This window comes from Zalophus californianus, chromosome 5 (assembly GCF_009762305.2).
Source record: "Zalophus californianus isolate mZalCal1 chromosome 5, mZalCal1.pri.v2, whole genome shotgun sequence".
In the NCBI taxonomy this organism is placed as follows: domain Eukaryota; kingdom Metazoa; phylum Chordata; class Mammalia; order Carnivora; family Otariidae; genus Zalophus; species Zalophus californianus.
The window spans coordinates 132,984,698-132,998,368 of record NC_045599.1 but is presented as its reverse complement, the minus strand read 5'-3'; the positions used below and the strand labels follow the sequence as shown (position 1 = coordinate 132,998,368).

The 13,671-nt window shown below is 33.9% G+C and overlaps 1 protein-coding gene across 1 annotated transcript in view; it reads right to left on the bottom strand.

Moving 5' to 3' along the window:
- Window positions 1-13,671, bottom strand: part of CDH9 (cadherin 9) — a 138,299-nt gene that overhangs the window by 25,568 nt on the left and 99,060 nt on the right. The window contains exons 3-5 of the mRNA XM_027605879.1: window positions 10,044-10,338; window positions 1,987-2,106; window positions 729-896 (exon numbers count right to left, since the gene is read on the bottom strand). Coding sequence (XP_027461680.1) covers window positions 729-896; window positions 1,987-2,106; window positions 10,044-10,338 — 583 coding nt within the window. The remainder of the gene's footprint in view (window positions 1-728; window positions 897-1,986; window positions 2,107-10,043; window positions 10,339-13,671) is intronic.

The window sequence follows — 13,671 nt, the reverse complement described above, 5'->3', positions numbered from 1 at the left end:
CATAAATTTAAATTTGAGACCCCTTAATTGAATATTTCAAAATAGGGCCCTTTATATTTTTATTCATTGCAGAAAGGAAACATCTGCAGCAAAGGATTAGAATCTGTTTTTATAGGAACTCATGGCATGCAAAGCATCCATGGTTTAACATACATGCCTAAAATGGTGATGACTAAAAACGTATTGACTAATTTAATCTTTGTAAGTAGGTAACAGGTATTAGCAAACTTTAACACGTCTCAGATGCTATCAGAACTAAGATATACCATAACTCTATGGGCCATTAGGAAGAACAAATGCTGCCAATTAAACCCACCTTGCACTGATTTTGATACAGTATCTATTTCAGAGACTTTAAAACATGTAGTGTGTGTTTTAGGATCAATTGAACATAACAAAAAATAAATACGGGAGTATTATTCTTATATACGGACAAGATAACTGAGGTCAGAGAGGTGACAGACGTGGATTTGTAACCATGTTACAAAGGCAGTCAGAATTGAGAGTCCACACTGTGAACCATGAAAGAGATAAGAAAAAGAGTGAGATGATCATAGTGAATATTGGGAAATCAATTTGTGGAAATTGTGATATTTTGTCAGAGGGACAGGTTGTGGATTTGCCTTTCTTCATAAACTAATCGTGAAAATACTAGTACAAATATTAGCCTCTGTTTGTAGTGGTGTAGGAGAAGGCTTCGGACATGAGATAAATAAAACCTTCCTTACTCTGGGGAAATCGAGGAGGATTGTTGTTGACATCTGTCAGAGTGATGTTTACTGTGGTGGTTCCAGAAAGGCCTCCCATCTGGCCGCCCATGTCTTTGGCTTGTATAACCACTTGGTACTGCTCTCTATTTTCTCTGCTCATGTCTGGTAGTGCAGTTTTTATTATGCCTTTTAGAAAAAATAGACAAATATTTTACAATGTAATCACTGAGTTTTAAGATTAACCTATGCAAGATCTATTTTACAGAAGTTCATCATAACAAACAGATAAAAAGTTGGTGTACCTAAATGTATGAAATCCATAAACATTAAATTGTAATGGACAGAACAGAAAGAGTTCTTCTGTTGGGGTTCAGTAGAGCATGAGATTAGCCATAATACCTCCCTTGCTAAAATGTAACACGGAGGCCCCTGAGGGCAGGGAGGGTTTCGGAGAAGGGCATAGACCTTTGGAATTCTGAGGCCCGCTTGGCCCCTCTGTCGTTGGAATGCTGGGGGGAGTTACCTTCCCCGAAGCTCTCTTAGCCCAAACAGCCGCCCTGTGATCTCAGAGATGTGTGAATTGTCCCCTAGGCTATGTTTAGCAAAACACGCAGATTAGCATATCTTTCCCATAAATCCTCCCAGTTTCAGTAAGACCCCTTGTCACACATCACATGCTTGAGAAGCAGTGATAAAGATTTGTGATTATCCTGAAGGACTCATAAAAGCGGGAGCAAAGAAGAGCAAAGGGTCTTCGTCTCGGAGCGTTGACCCCCTTGCCTTCTCCTCTCTTCCACGACAAAGTTTGGAGTCATCTTTCATCCCTCGGTACAGGGATTGCTGGTCATTCCCAGCATTCTTCCACAGGCTATTGTACAGGGAATGAGTTTTGCTAAATCAATTTAATTATCTCTTTGATTAAAAAAATTAGCTTCATTCAGAAATCTTCAGATTAATAAGCTTGCTTGATTTTGATGATTGTCACATTCTTTAGGTTTTGAGTATTTCCTATGACACATAAAGTGCTAAATCTCTGAAATTTTGTATTTGGTGTCATGAATTTATAATAAAATAATAAAGAATAGTCTCAAAAGCTAACAGTTCAAATAATCTATTTAAATAATATGAAATTTGCTTTTATTTCCATGGAATACCTGTAGGGAATAAGTGAAAGCATGATACTGAATCAATAGCTTTTAAACTACAGAAAATTCTATAGTTGTGCGTCCAGATGTATTACAACATGAGAAAGAGACCAAGTCTTAAATGTTATTACCTGATTCTGGGTCCACTGAAAAATATGGCTGTCCTTGCAATATGCTGTAGACCACTTTGGCACTGTTTCCATAGTTGGCATCATCTGCATCTGTTGCGGTCACTTGTATAACAGATGTCCCTAGATGAATCCCCACCCAAACACAGACACTTAAATACTTCTAACTTCGAAAACTGTCTTTCTGAAAAATTACTGCAAGTCGTGTGGTGTGTTAGACAATGGTATATGTTTAAAGAAATTTGTTTAAATGATGTTGCCTCAAACACACACACACACACACACACACACACACACACACACTTGTCTTTTTCATTCCTTTCTTTAAATTTAAATATCCCTTAATTTTATGGTTGGAGCTATCTGTAAAAAAATCAGCAACCTATTTTATCGTAAAAATGAACATAATGAGACAAATGCACTGCATTTTTTTGATCAAAAATATTGAAAGGAACAATTTTTCACTGAATACAATGCACATACAATTTTCAATTAATGCACTTATTGCTAACTGGAAATGTGTATTCAAAGATAAAACCAGCGTTGGTAAGACCCAGGCTGCTTTTTACTCTGGTAAATTAACTGTATATTGTAAATAGAAAAAAAAAAAAGAGGGGTCCTATTTTTATAAAAAACAAAATGACCTAAAATTGACCTGTCATTTTGTGTGTGTTTGAGATATAAATGATTATTAAACATCTGTGTCTCCCTTTAAAATGTAGTTATCAAAGTCATATATGATTATATTTATTGATATGCTACCTATTATTTGCTGCACAAAATGAAATCATAGATATTTCCCCCAAAAGTTAAGAACGTATATAGTTCTATTACAGGCAGTACTGTAATTTAACACCACTCTGTTTAATTTTATTTTATAAAACTTAAACCATTTTCTTTTAATTTTATCACAAATTATCTTTAGATGATAAAAGAATTTTAAAGGGGCTAGTTTCAGGAGCTTAACATAATGTAGTGTATTAATGGGCTTTTCTGATATTTCACTAATCATTATAAAGATTGAAAGCATGGTTATAAAACTTCTATTAACTAAAACCTTCTATGTATCCCTTGGGCAAAATGAGTTTGTATGACATTTTCTAGTATACTACATATAATTTTCCAAAGTTTGACTGATTCTTACATAGATTTTAAAATTCCTTAGGACAGGGCAAGTTCCATCTTGGCCCTGTCACCTACTTTAATATCCCATATGTTACACACTCAGAATTTGTCTCGTTGACTTGTAGTGAATGTTTCTCAAAATTTGCATGTATATGCTTATGCAAATCCTAAAAATTAATTAATTGTACATCAAGAGTAAATTAACAGCTCATTTTCCATCAGTGTATCTGAATACTAACACATGAATTTAGCAGTAGTCTTTTTTATGTTTTTTTCAAAATTCATTAACATAAGAGAACTTGAGCTCTTTCTCTTCAGGCCTAGAACTGATACTTGGTACATCCTGTGTGAGGACACACTGTGACGGATCCTAGGTGTTCTCCTTTGTCATTTAAAAAACACCCACTCACATCCTTGCCAAAGCAAAAATAATAAAGTGATCTCCACCTCCCCACAGTAATGTTTAGAAGTTAAACTAAAGTGGTTTTCTGATTTATATTGAATTTTTTTATATAAACCTATGTGAACATACATTAGTTAGAATAAGAACTGTTTTCATAGTTGAGGATTCTTTGACATATGAGTTATTCAGTGTAATCAATATGCTAAATGAAAGTAGTTAATTCATCAATTTCATGACATGTATTTTGCTACCGCTTTCATTTTTCTTTTACTGTGGATATCATTTCATAATGAAAACAGGTAAAAATACTCCTCTATACCTTTTGACACTTTTAATAATATACTTTGTTGTTCAATCTGTTTTCTATTGTTTGCTTTTTATTGTGGGTATGTGATCTTAGAATATATCCAAAATACTTCACCTCAAAAAGACAAATAATTTAATCTAAAGAATAAAAATCTTGTAAAGTGACTAAAATGTTATACACACTCAGATAGTACTAGTACTATCCCTTCTTTTAGAGTCAGGGTAATGATTAGGAATGCTGTTAAACACTGATGACCACTGACAGCATATTATTATGATATTTATAATGGTAGAATGAAAAAGAAGTACCTAGTGTGATGGACTTTAAGGAATGGGTAGTTGTATTTATTTCATAGGTTGTATTTTTTTCATACACTTATTGCACAGTTAATGTTTAATAATAAAATTAGAAAGTAGTTTCTGTGTTTTTTGTACTGATGTTATAACTGTGTGCTTATAAAGATGGATTAAAAAATTGTGATTTTTATACCCCTCTGAATTTTCTGAAATATTTATAATTTTCATTTGTTCTCAAATAATTTAAAGTATTTTACTTTTCTATCAAACAAAGATTAAAAAATTAACTATAGTGAAGCCTGAACGACAAGTTTATTATATTTGTTATTTGTAGGCTTTGTCCTGTGTGATGTAAATTCTCCAAAGGCAGAGGCCATGTCTGGTTTTATTCAACAGTTTATCTTTGAAGTGCAACAGAGTTTCTAGCAGAAAGTCATAAGGAGAATGAACATTTACAGAATGGTTAAGGTAGACTAGGCAGAATACTCAGCCCTTAATTTACATGAGTACTTTATTCTCTTGAGAAGCATGAGATGAAGGCCTTGAGACATAGAGAGGTTGCTCATGGCCACACATCTAGTAGGTGATAGAGATGGGATTCAACCAAGCTAGTTTGAGGAAAGGAGCACCGTTCTAACTACTTCATTAAATGGCTTGTCTGGAACTGTGGCTATGATTAGACACATTATTGAATCCACAGGCAGTGAACCCTAAGAAGGGCTTGGATTAAGTCTTAAAGGATTCATTAGTGAGTTCTGTGTGTGATCTGTGAAAACTACAGAGGGATTTCTTGTTGAGGAGATGATGTGGGAGGGGCACTGGATAAGATTTTTTTTTTTAAGATTTTTTATTTATTTATTTGAGAGAGAGAATGAGAGAGATAGAGAGCACGAGAGGGAAGAGGGTCAGAGGGAGAAGCAGACTCCCTGCTGAGCAGGGACCCCCCCCTGATGCGGGACTCGATCCTGGGACTCCGGGATCATGACCTGAGCCAGAGGCGGTTGCTTAACCAACTGAGCCACCCAGGCGCCCCACTGGATAAGTTTTTGAGAGACCGGTTTGGGGAAATACCCAGTCCATGAGAAAGTAAACCCCGTAAATTTGCGGGGTTTACTTTCTCAGTAAAGGATTTTGCTTAGATGAAGATGAATGCATGCAAATATAGAAAAATGATAGATAATCTCTAATCAAAGTTTAATGAACACAAAAAGTAAAAAGATATAAAAAGTTGGGATCTGCCATAATTATTTAAATCAGTGTATCCCATTTTCCTTCATTATATATCCTTATATATTATCCAGATTATGTGTTCTGATGAGAAGATGCTAATGCATTTCAGATTTCAACAATTGGAATCATTTGATTTTAACTTTTGAAAAGGAGAGAAGCATGTGATTCTGGAAACACAATGGAATAGGGCATATGGTTTTGACAGAAAGAAGCATGGGCAGAGCAATAAAACAGGGAGAGGAGTGACTGAGACAGAAAAAGAAGAGACAATTAAGACAAAAATAAACAGGGAAAAAGGCACAGTGTGAGGGAGAACATTGGAGGATATTATTGGGGAGAAGGGTAGGATAATAATAAAGAAATTTCATTTTATTTCATGAGACTTTACCTCCAAACTTAACAGGTTTTTTTTTTTTTTTTAAGCTCTGGTTTAAATGAAAATCACTAATATAATGAAAATAATATCAGAATTAAATCATTGTGCATTACTTAATTTACAGAAGCATTCTTTATTATTTGTTTATGTACGGGCTTTAACTCTTAGTGTGTAGGTTACACATAGCTTGAAAAAGTTCCCAAGTATCACCCTTTAGTTTTTCTGTAATTGATGATCTACGTGGGTAAAAACAGACAATCACATCTATAAAGTTATACTGAGTTAATATTAATTTTCTTTTAGAGTTACATACAACAAAAAAAATATAATTTCAAAATATAAAATGCATAGACTTTTTATTTAGATATTTTATACATTAATAGATCTAAAATCTTAATGTAAAATGCAGTCACCCCCCTTTCCTGTTATTTGGATTTAATTTTATTGAGAAGCACATTTGAATTAAAAGAATAAAATAAGAAAAATACTGGGGCGCCTGGGTGGCTCAGTCATTAAAGCATTTGCCTTCGGCTCAGGTCATGGTCCCAGAGTCCTGGGATCGAGCCCCACATTGGGCTCCCCGCTTGGCGGAAAGCCTGCTTCTCCCTCTCCCACTTCCCCCCTGCTTGTGTTCCCTCTCTCGCTGTGTCTCTCTCTGTCAAATAAATAAATAAAATCTTAAAAAAAAATACTATGGGGTAACTAACAGGGTGATGGGTATTAAGGAGGACATGTGATGTGATGAGCACTGGGTGTTATACGCAACTAACGAATCAATGAACACTACATCAAAAACTAATGATGTATTATATGTTGGCTAATTGAATTTAAATAAAAAAAGAAAAATGCTGCTTTTGAGGAGTTACTAAGAATCTAATAAAATTAGAAGTTTTCCATAATAAGCACAACTATTTTGCAGTAGGGGAAAATACTAAGGCATTAAAATTATCCAGTATTCCCTGCTTTTATTAACCTTTTTTTTCTTCTTATAACTAGTAAAGTAATAAATAATGTGTTTTGTGGCAAGTCAGTTTAACTTTTTTGGGCTTATTTTTACTTATTTATTAGAAGAAGTGTAATGTGGTGTCTTCTGTGTGTGTGTGTGTGTGTGTGTGTGTGTGTGTGTGTGTGTGTGTGTGTTGGCATATAATATGTATATTTCTACTAAAAAATAGTCACACATACAAAGTCTATCTGTGGGTCAAATAGGAAGCAATTAATTCAGTGATGTCATTCTTAGTAGTAATAATAATTATCGTCCATAAATAGGATCAAGATTTACCTGTAGTTTTTATTTATTATTAAGGTTTTATTTATTTATTTAGTTGAGAGAGAAAGAGAAAATCTTGAATAGACTCCTAGCTGAGTGCAGAGCCCATCACAGGACTCCAACCCAGGACCCTGAGATCATGACCTGAACCAAACCAAGAGTCAACGCTTAACTGCCTAGGTCCCCCAGGTGCCCCAAGTATTATTGGTAGTTTTTAAATCTTCTTTTATTAATATGAAAAGCTGCAACCACAGCAATACAACTACCTGCTATATGTTTCTTCTTTTTTCAGTTTTGTTGGAATTGTAGGCACAGAGGCAATGCAATTGACAATAACCTAAATTCTCATTTTTTAAGGCCTGCAATAACTAGAAATTGTACTGCCCACAATTTAAAGTTTATATAAATGAAATATAGATTGCCTTACAGGAAGGGCTTTTTGGACAAGATAATCTGCAAGCCTTCTTCCATGTATAAACTTATATTCTGTATTTTATAATGGATATTGAACAAGTGAAGTCTTTTATTTTTAATAAAATATTCAGGTGCTTCTTTTAGTGCTGATCTTATTACATACTTGATAAATATTAATAAAACAATGATATAGAATATATTTGAATTATGTAGATGTTAAACAGCACAAGATAGTATGGGGAAAAAACAGGTTATTTGAGTTTCAATATTAATAGTCTGATAAGTAAATATTCTGATTTTTAAAAAGAGGTAATTTGAAAAATTTAAAAGTTATTCAAATATAAATCAGTTATTAAAATGTGTCATATTCAAATACCTGTCTCCCAAATTATACTTGTTATTCCTGTAGGTATATCAAATCTATTTCCAGAAAGATAAATGAAAGTTTTTGTACTATTAAGTGTCAAAATATCTGACAAAATAGGGGTGCCTGGGTGGCTCAGTCAGTTAAGCTCTTGGTTTTGGCTCAGGTGATCATCTCAGGGTCATGAGATCAAGCCCAACCCCTCAGTGCAGAGTCGGCTTGGGATTCTTTTCCTCTTCCTCTCTGCTCCTCCCACTGTTCACACTCTCTCTCTTCCTCTCTCTAATAAATAAGTAAATAAAATCTTTTAAAAAATATCTGTGAAATTAACATACATGCAGAATAAACAATAATGTTTTATAAAGGTTAAAGTGTGTTAACCAGAAAACCAAACTAGTTTAGAATGCTCATCAACAGGAAGTTGAGGATGCCTGGGTGGCTCAGTTGGTTAAGCGACTGCCTTCGGCTCAGGTCATGATCCTGGAGTCCCGGGATCGAGTCCCACATCGGGCTCCCTGCTCAGCAGGGGGTGTGCTTCTCCCTCTGACTCTCTTCCCTCTCGTGCTCTCTATCTCTCATTCTCTCTCTCTCAAATAAATAAATAAAATCTTTAAAAAAAATAGGAAGTTGAAATGGAGAGTATAATTTTAGATGTACCTTCATCTCAAATATAAGCCCATAAGGAGATCATGATATATATCTACCTTAGCTCACTGGTCGACCTATATAAACCAATCCATTACTTTCCACGGAACTATACCGAGCTAGCAGAAATTTTAAAATGTTTTTTTTTTTTTTTTTTTTAAGATTTTATTTATTTATTTGAGAGAGAGAGAGAGAGAAACAGCATGAGAGGGAAGGAGGTCAGAGGGAGAGGCAGACTCCCTGCTGAGCAAGGAGCCCAATGTGGGACTCGATCCCGGGACTCCAGGATCATGACCCGAGCCGAAGGCAGTCGCTTAACCGACTGAGCCACCCAGGCGCCCATGAAATTTTAAAATGTTAAAGAAACCACAACCACTCATATTTCATCCTAGGCTTTCTGATTTCATAGGACTCCTGTCTGATTTGATAACTCCCTTTCATATAATTGGAATGAATACCTGAAAAGGCAGTTGAACTGCACTTTTCTCAGATGGATGAGATTTCAATTGAGGTGAGAGGAAATAACTTCTTTACAAACACCTGTTTTTTCTGGGTAGATGACACACATAGTTAAGAAACATTTTGTATCATTCAGTCAGTAAAGGTGGATATGTTTGTTTTTCCTCATAAGGAAACCATTTTAGACTGAAACATGTATTAATTGTAATAATTTCAAAGTTAATCACTGAAAACTGATTTTGAAATAATATTCAACTAAATAGTATCAAATTTTGAAAATCGGTTGCATATTTTGGTTATTTTAGTAAGTTTATATCACTTCTTTTTTAATATGTTATGGCTTAATAATAATCAGCTCTTATCTCATTAACAAATCTAAACTGACACATGCAGGTAAAATTGCATAATAACAGATGGTATTTAAAATTGTAAGCAGCCTTTAAAATGAAACAATTATTTTCAGTTTGCATAATAAACTATTATTTGGTAGTGGAACACAGCTAAAATAACATTAAAATACTTGGAATATTGTTATTATGCTACTAGGTTTTTTTTTATCTTAATTCATTTGCTTCATATTTCAGAATCCTAGGTTCCTAATTAACAGAATGGGGATTTAAAGTTCTATTTCCCATACCTTCCACATAAAGTTGTTTCAATGATCAAATGAGATGATCAAAAGAAATTTGTCGTATGCAAGCATTAGTTGTTATGCAAAATAATGCAAGCAAAACTGTCCAAAACTGTCCTAAACTGCTGACACTGTTTGATATCCCTTTTCTATTTCAGGCAAAAATACATTCAGCTTGACTGCCATTTGAATAGCAGTTGAGTAGAGGTGAAAATGTTGGTTGAAATGCAATGGAATAACTGTTCTCTGTCATCATATTTTTAGATCATATTTTTAGATACCATTTTAGGTATAAGTTACAACATAGCAGGAATCATTAAAATATATAAAATTGAAAATAATTAGAAGTGACAGTTAAAACTAAAGAGTAGTTTTCAGTTATATATAATTCCTTTTTTTCAATCAACATATTTATTGAGTACCTCAGTTATATATAATTCTTATCTTGAAAGGGGCTACATATGGTAAATGTATGTCCATAATAATCACCTTAGCAAACAAACAAAGATGTTAAATTTACATGGATTAGCATATACCTACCGACTCCAGACATTTCAGGAACACTGGCAGTGTATAAGTCTTTTGTGAATTTTGGTTCATTGTCATTGATATCATGGATTTTAATAATAAATTCAGACTCAGGTTCCACCTGCCGCCCGGTCTTTCTGTCTATAGCCTTGGCACGAAGAATGTATAGGGATTTTTCTTCTCTGTCTAATTTCTTTGCAGCATGAATATCTCCTGTATTTTCATCTATAACGAATAGACTGCCAGCTCCATCTCCTGTTAATATGTATTTTAAATTTCCATCTCCTTTATCTTGGTCAGTGTGAAGCTTCAGAGAGGCAGAAAAGAAAAGTTCTATAAATACATGCATTGTTATTACAGAAAAAAATTAATTTTGGCACATAGCAATTCATCTCCACATAACATCACTGAAACAATGATTACAATGATTATCTTAATTTTCAGTGTAAGAATACTAAGAATTTCAGTTTTATCATTCTCAAAAATTTTAAATATATTTACACGTCATAAGGGGCTAAATTTAAAAGTAAGATAAAAATGAATATATCTTTTGAAACAAAGTTTTGAATGGCTCGAAGATTTAAACCTCTAGTACATAAACAAGAAAAAAAGATCCGTAAATCTAGAACTTGGGTAGATATACTCCTGATTACATTTAACATCATTCAACTCAAAGAGATGATGTGAGACATTTTGAACTTTTGATGATAAGTTTAGAATATATACCATAATTGTAAACTGATTTTACCTCCCTTCAGTATGATATTTATAGATTCAGAGGCTCTGTCTTCAGAGAAACCAAACAGAGAGAGAGAATTTTAATTTTAATTTCAAATATTCTTCTCTATATGGCTTTGGGAACGTACACTTTCAAACATGGTGGTCTCATTTTTTTGGAAGTCGACATATCTATAGGCTTATTTAAAATCCCAAGTGATATTAAAAACACAGGGCTTTTCCACTGGCCATATAAATATTTTTTTTTATAAATTATCTTTCTTTTTCTGATACATAACGATCTTAAAAGTAGACTTCTTAATGTAGAAGGCTGTCTGCCAAGTCCTTAAAATAGACAAATAGATCATGTATTCACAGAAATTTAGGAATTGGAAAAAATCTTAACATTTTTTCAAATCTAACACTATTCTGAAACTTGATTCTTAACTAGCCTATCCCTGCTTTGTTGTCTTCCATCATATACTTCACAATTCCCATTACATCCTGGCTCCACCTATTTCTTTGATGTCCCATTCCATCTTTGAATTATTTGACTATTTAAATAGTGTTTTTTTTTATGGTAGCCAAAAAAACAAACTTGGGATTCATATTTTATTCCTCTTTACTTTTAATCCCAATGCTAAAATAATCATTTGCAATCTTTTCTTCTCTGAAATCTCTTCCCCACTCATCTATATGTCTCCATCTCTTTGGCTATCACCCTGGTTTTGTCTTCCATCATGTCTTATCTGGACCACTTTAGTAATCTCCTAATTGACGTCTGCCTCCCCTATTGCTCTACTCCAAACAATTTTCAATTCTAAAGAAGGTGATTTTTCTACATTAAAAGTCTGGTCATGTTACCTCTTGGCTTAAAAATCTTCAACAAGTTACGGTGCAACAGAAACATGAAATCTTACAAACCTGGGTTAGTTCCATGCAAATTTTTGTGTTATATTGGGCACATTGTGTATGTATTTAATCTAAACCTATTCTATTAAAAGGACATAGTTTTCTTTTAAAAATAATCTTCATTTTTATTATTGTTCTAATTGTTTCGACTCTATCACCTTATTTATACATCTTCCATAATCTCATCCTTGTTTCCAGAGGCATCTCTGCCACCTTTACCCACTTCATTATCATTCTGTACAGACCAATTGTATTATTTTGCCTTGTACTATCTTCTTCATTTTCAGAGGGCCTGTTTCAGCTTTCATACTTGGTGTTTGCATTTTTTCCTCTTACCCTTTAATACTCCTCCCCTTCTCTGCTTTGTTTCCTAACTAAATATTTATCATAACTCATTTAAGATAGGGATGACTTCTCTGAGTCTCTAGATTAGAACAGATACGCCAGCTATGTAATTACAAAGCACATTGCAGTGTCCTATCATGATATTCATCACATTGAAATTGCTTACCATGCCCACTAAACCGTAAAATCTAAAAGAGAAAGATTGATATTTTTCTTTTAAATTGCTAAGATTTCATTGAAGATGACATAAAAATGTAAAGGCATTCCATGCTCACATATTGAAAGAAAAAATATTGTTAAAATGTCTATACTATCCAAAGCAGTCTACACATTTAATGTAATCCCTATAAAAATACCAACAGCATTTTTCACAGAGCTTTAGCAAACAATCCTAAACTTTGTATGGAAAGATTCCAATAGCTAAAGCAGCCTTGAAAAAGAAAAGCAAAGCTGGAGGTATCACAATTCCAGATTTTGAATTATATTACAAAGCTGTAGTAATCAAAACTATATGGTACTGGCACAAAAAATAGACATATATTAATGGAACAAAACAGAAAAACCAGAAATGAACATGCAACTATATGGTCAATTAATCTTCAACTAAGCAGTCAAGAATATCCAATGGGAAAAAGACAGTCTCTTCAGTAAATGGTGTTAAGAAAACTGGACAGCAACATGCAGAAGAATGAAACTGGATGACTTTCTTATACCATACATAAAGCTTAATTCAAAATGGATGAAAAACCTAAAACCATAAAAATCCTAGGGGAGAACACAGGCAGTAACTTCTTTGATGTTGGCCGTAGCAGCTTCTTACCAGATATGTCTCCTGAGGCAAGGGAAACAAAACCAAAAGTAAACTATTGGGACTTCATCAAACTAAAAAGCTTCAGCATGGTGAAGGAAACAATCAGTAAAACTAAAAGGCAACCATCAAAAAACACGAAATCTTGCCATTTGCAATGACGTGGATGGAACCAGAGGGTATTATACTAAGCGAAATAAGTCAATCAGAAAAAGACAAGTATCATATGATCTTTCTGATACAAGGAATTCTTAATCTAAGGAAACAAACTGAGGGTTGCTGGAGTGGTGCGGGTTAGGAGGGTTGGGGTGGCTGGATGATGGACATTGGTGAGGGTATGTGCTATGGTGAGTGCTGTGAATTGTGTAAGACTGATGAATCACAGACCTGTACCTTTGAAACAAATAATACATTATATATTAAAAAAAAAAAAAGAGAGACTAGTAGGAAGAGAGAATTGGGGGGAAATTGGAGGGGGAAATGAACCATGAGAGACTATGGACTCTGAGAAACAAACTGAGGGTTTTAGAGGGAGGGGGGTGGAGGGATGGGTTAGCCCAGTGATGGGTATTAAGGAGGGCACATATTGAATGGAGCACTGGGTGTTATATGCAAACAATGAATCGTGGAACACTACATCAAAAACTAATGATGTAATGTATGATGACTAACATAAAATAAAATTAAAAAAAACTAAAAGGCAACCTTTGAAATGGGAGAAAAGATATTTGCAAATGCCATATCTGATAAAGGGTTAATATTCAAATACATAAAGAACTTATAAAACTCAACACCCAAATAACCCAATTTAAAAATAGGCAGATGATATGAATAGACATTTTTTTCCAAATAAGACAC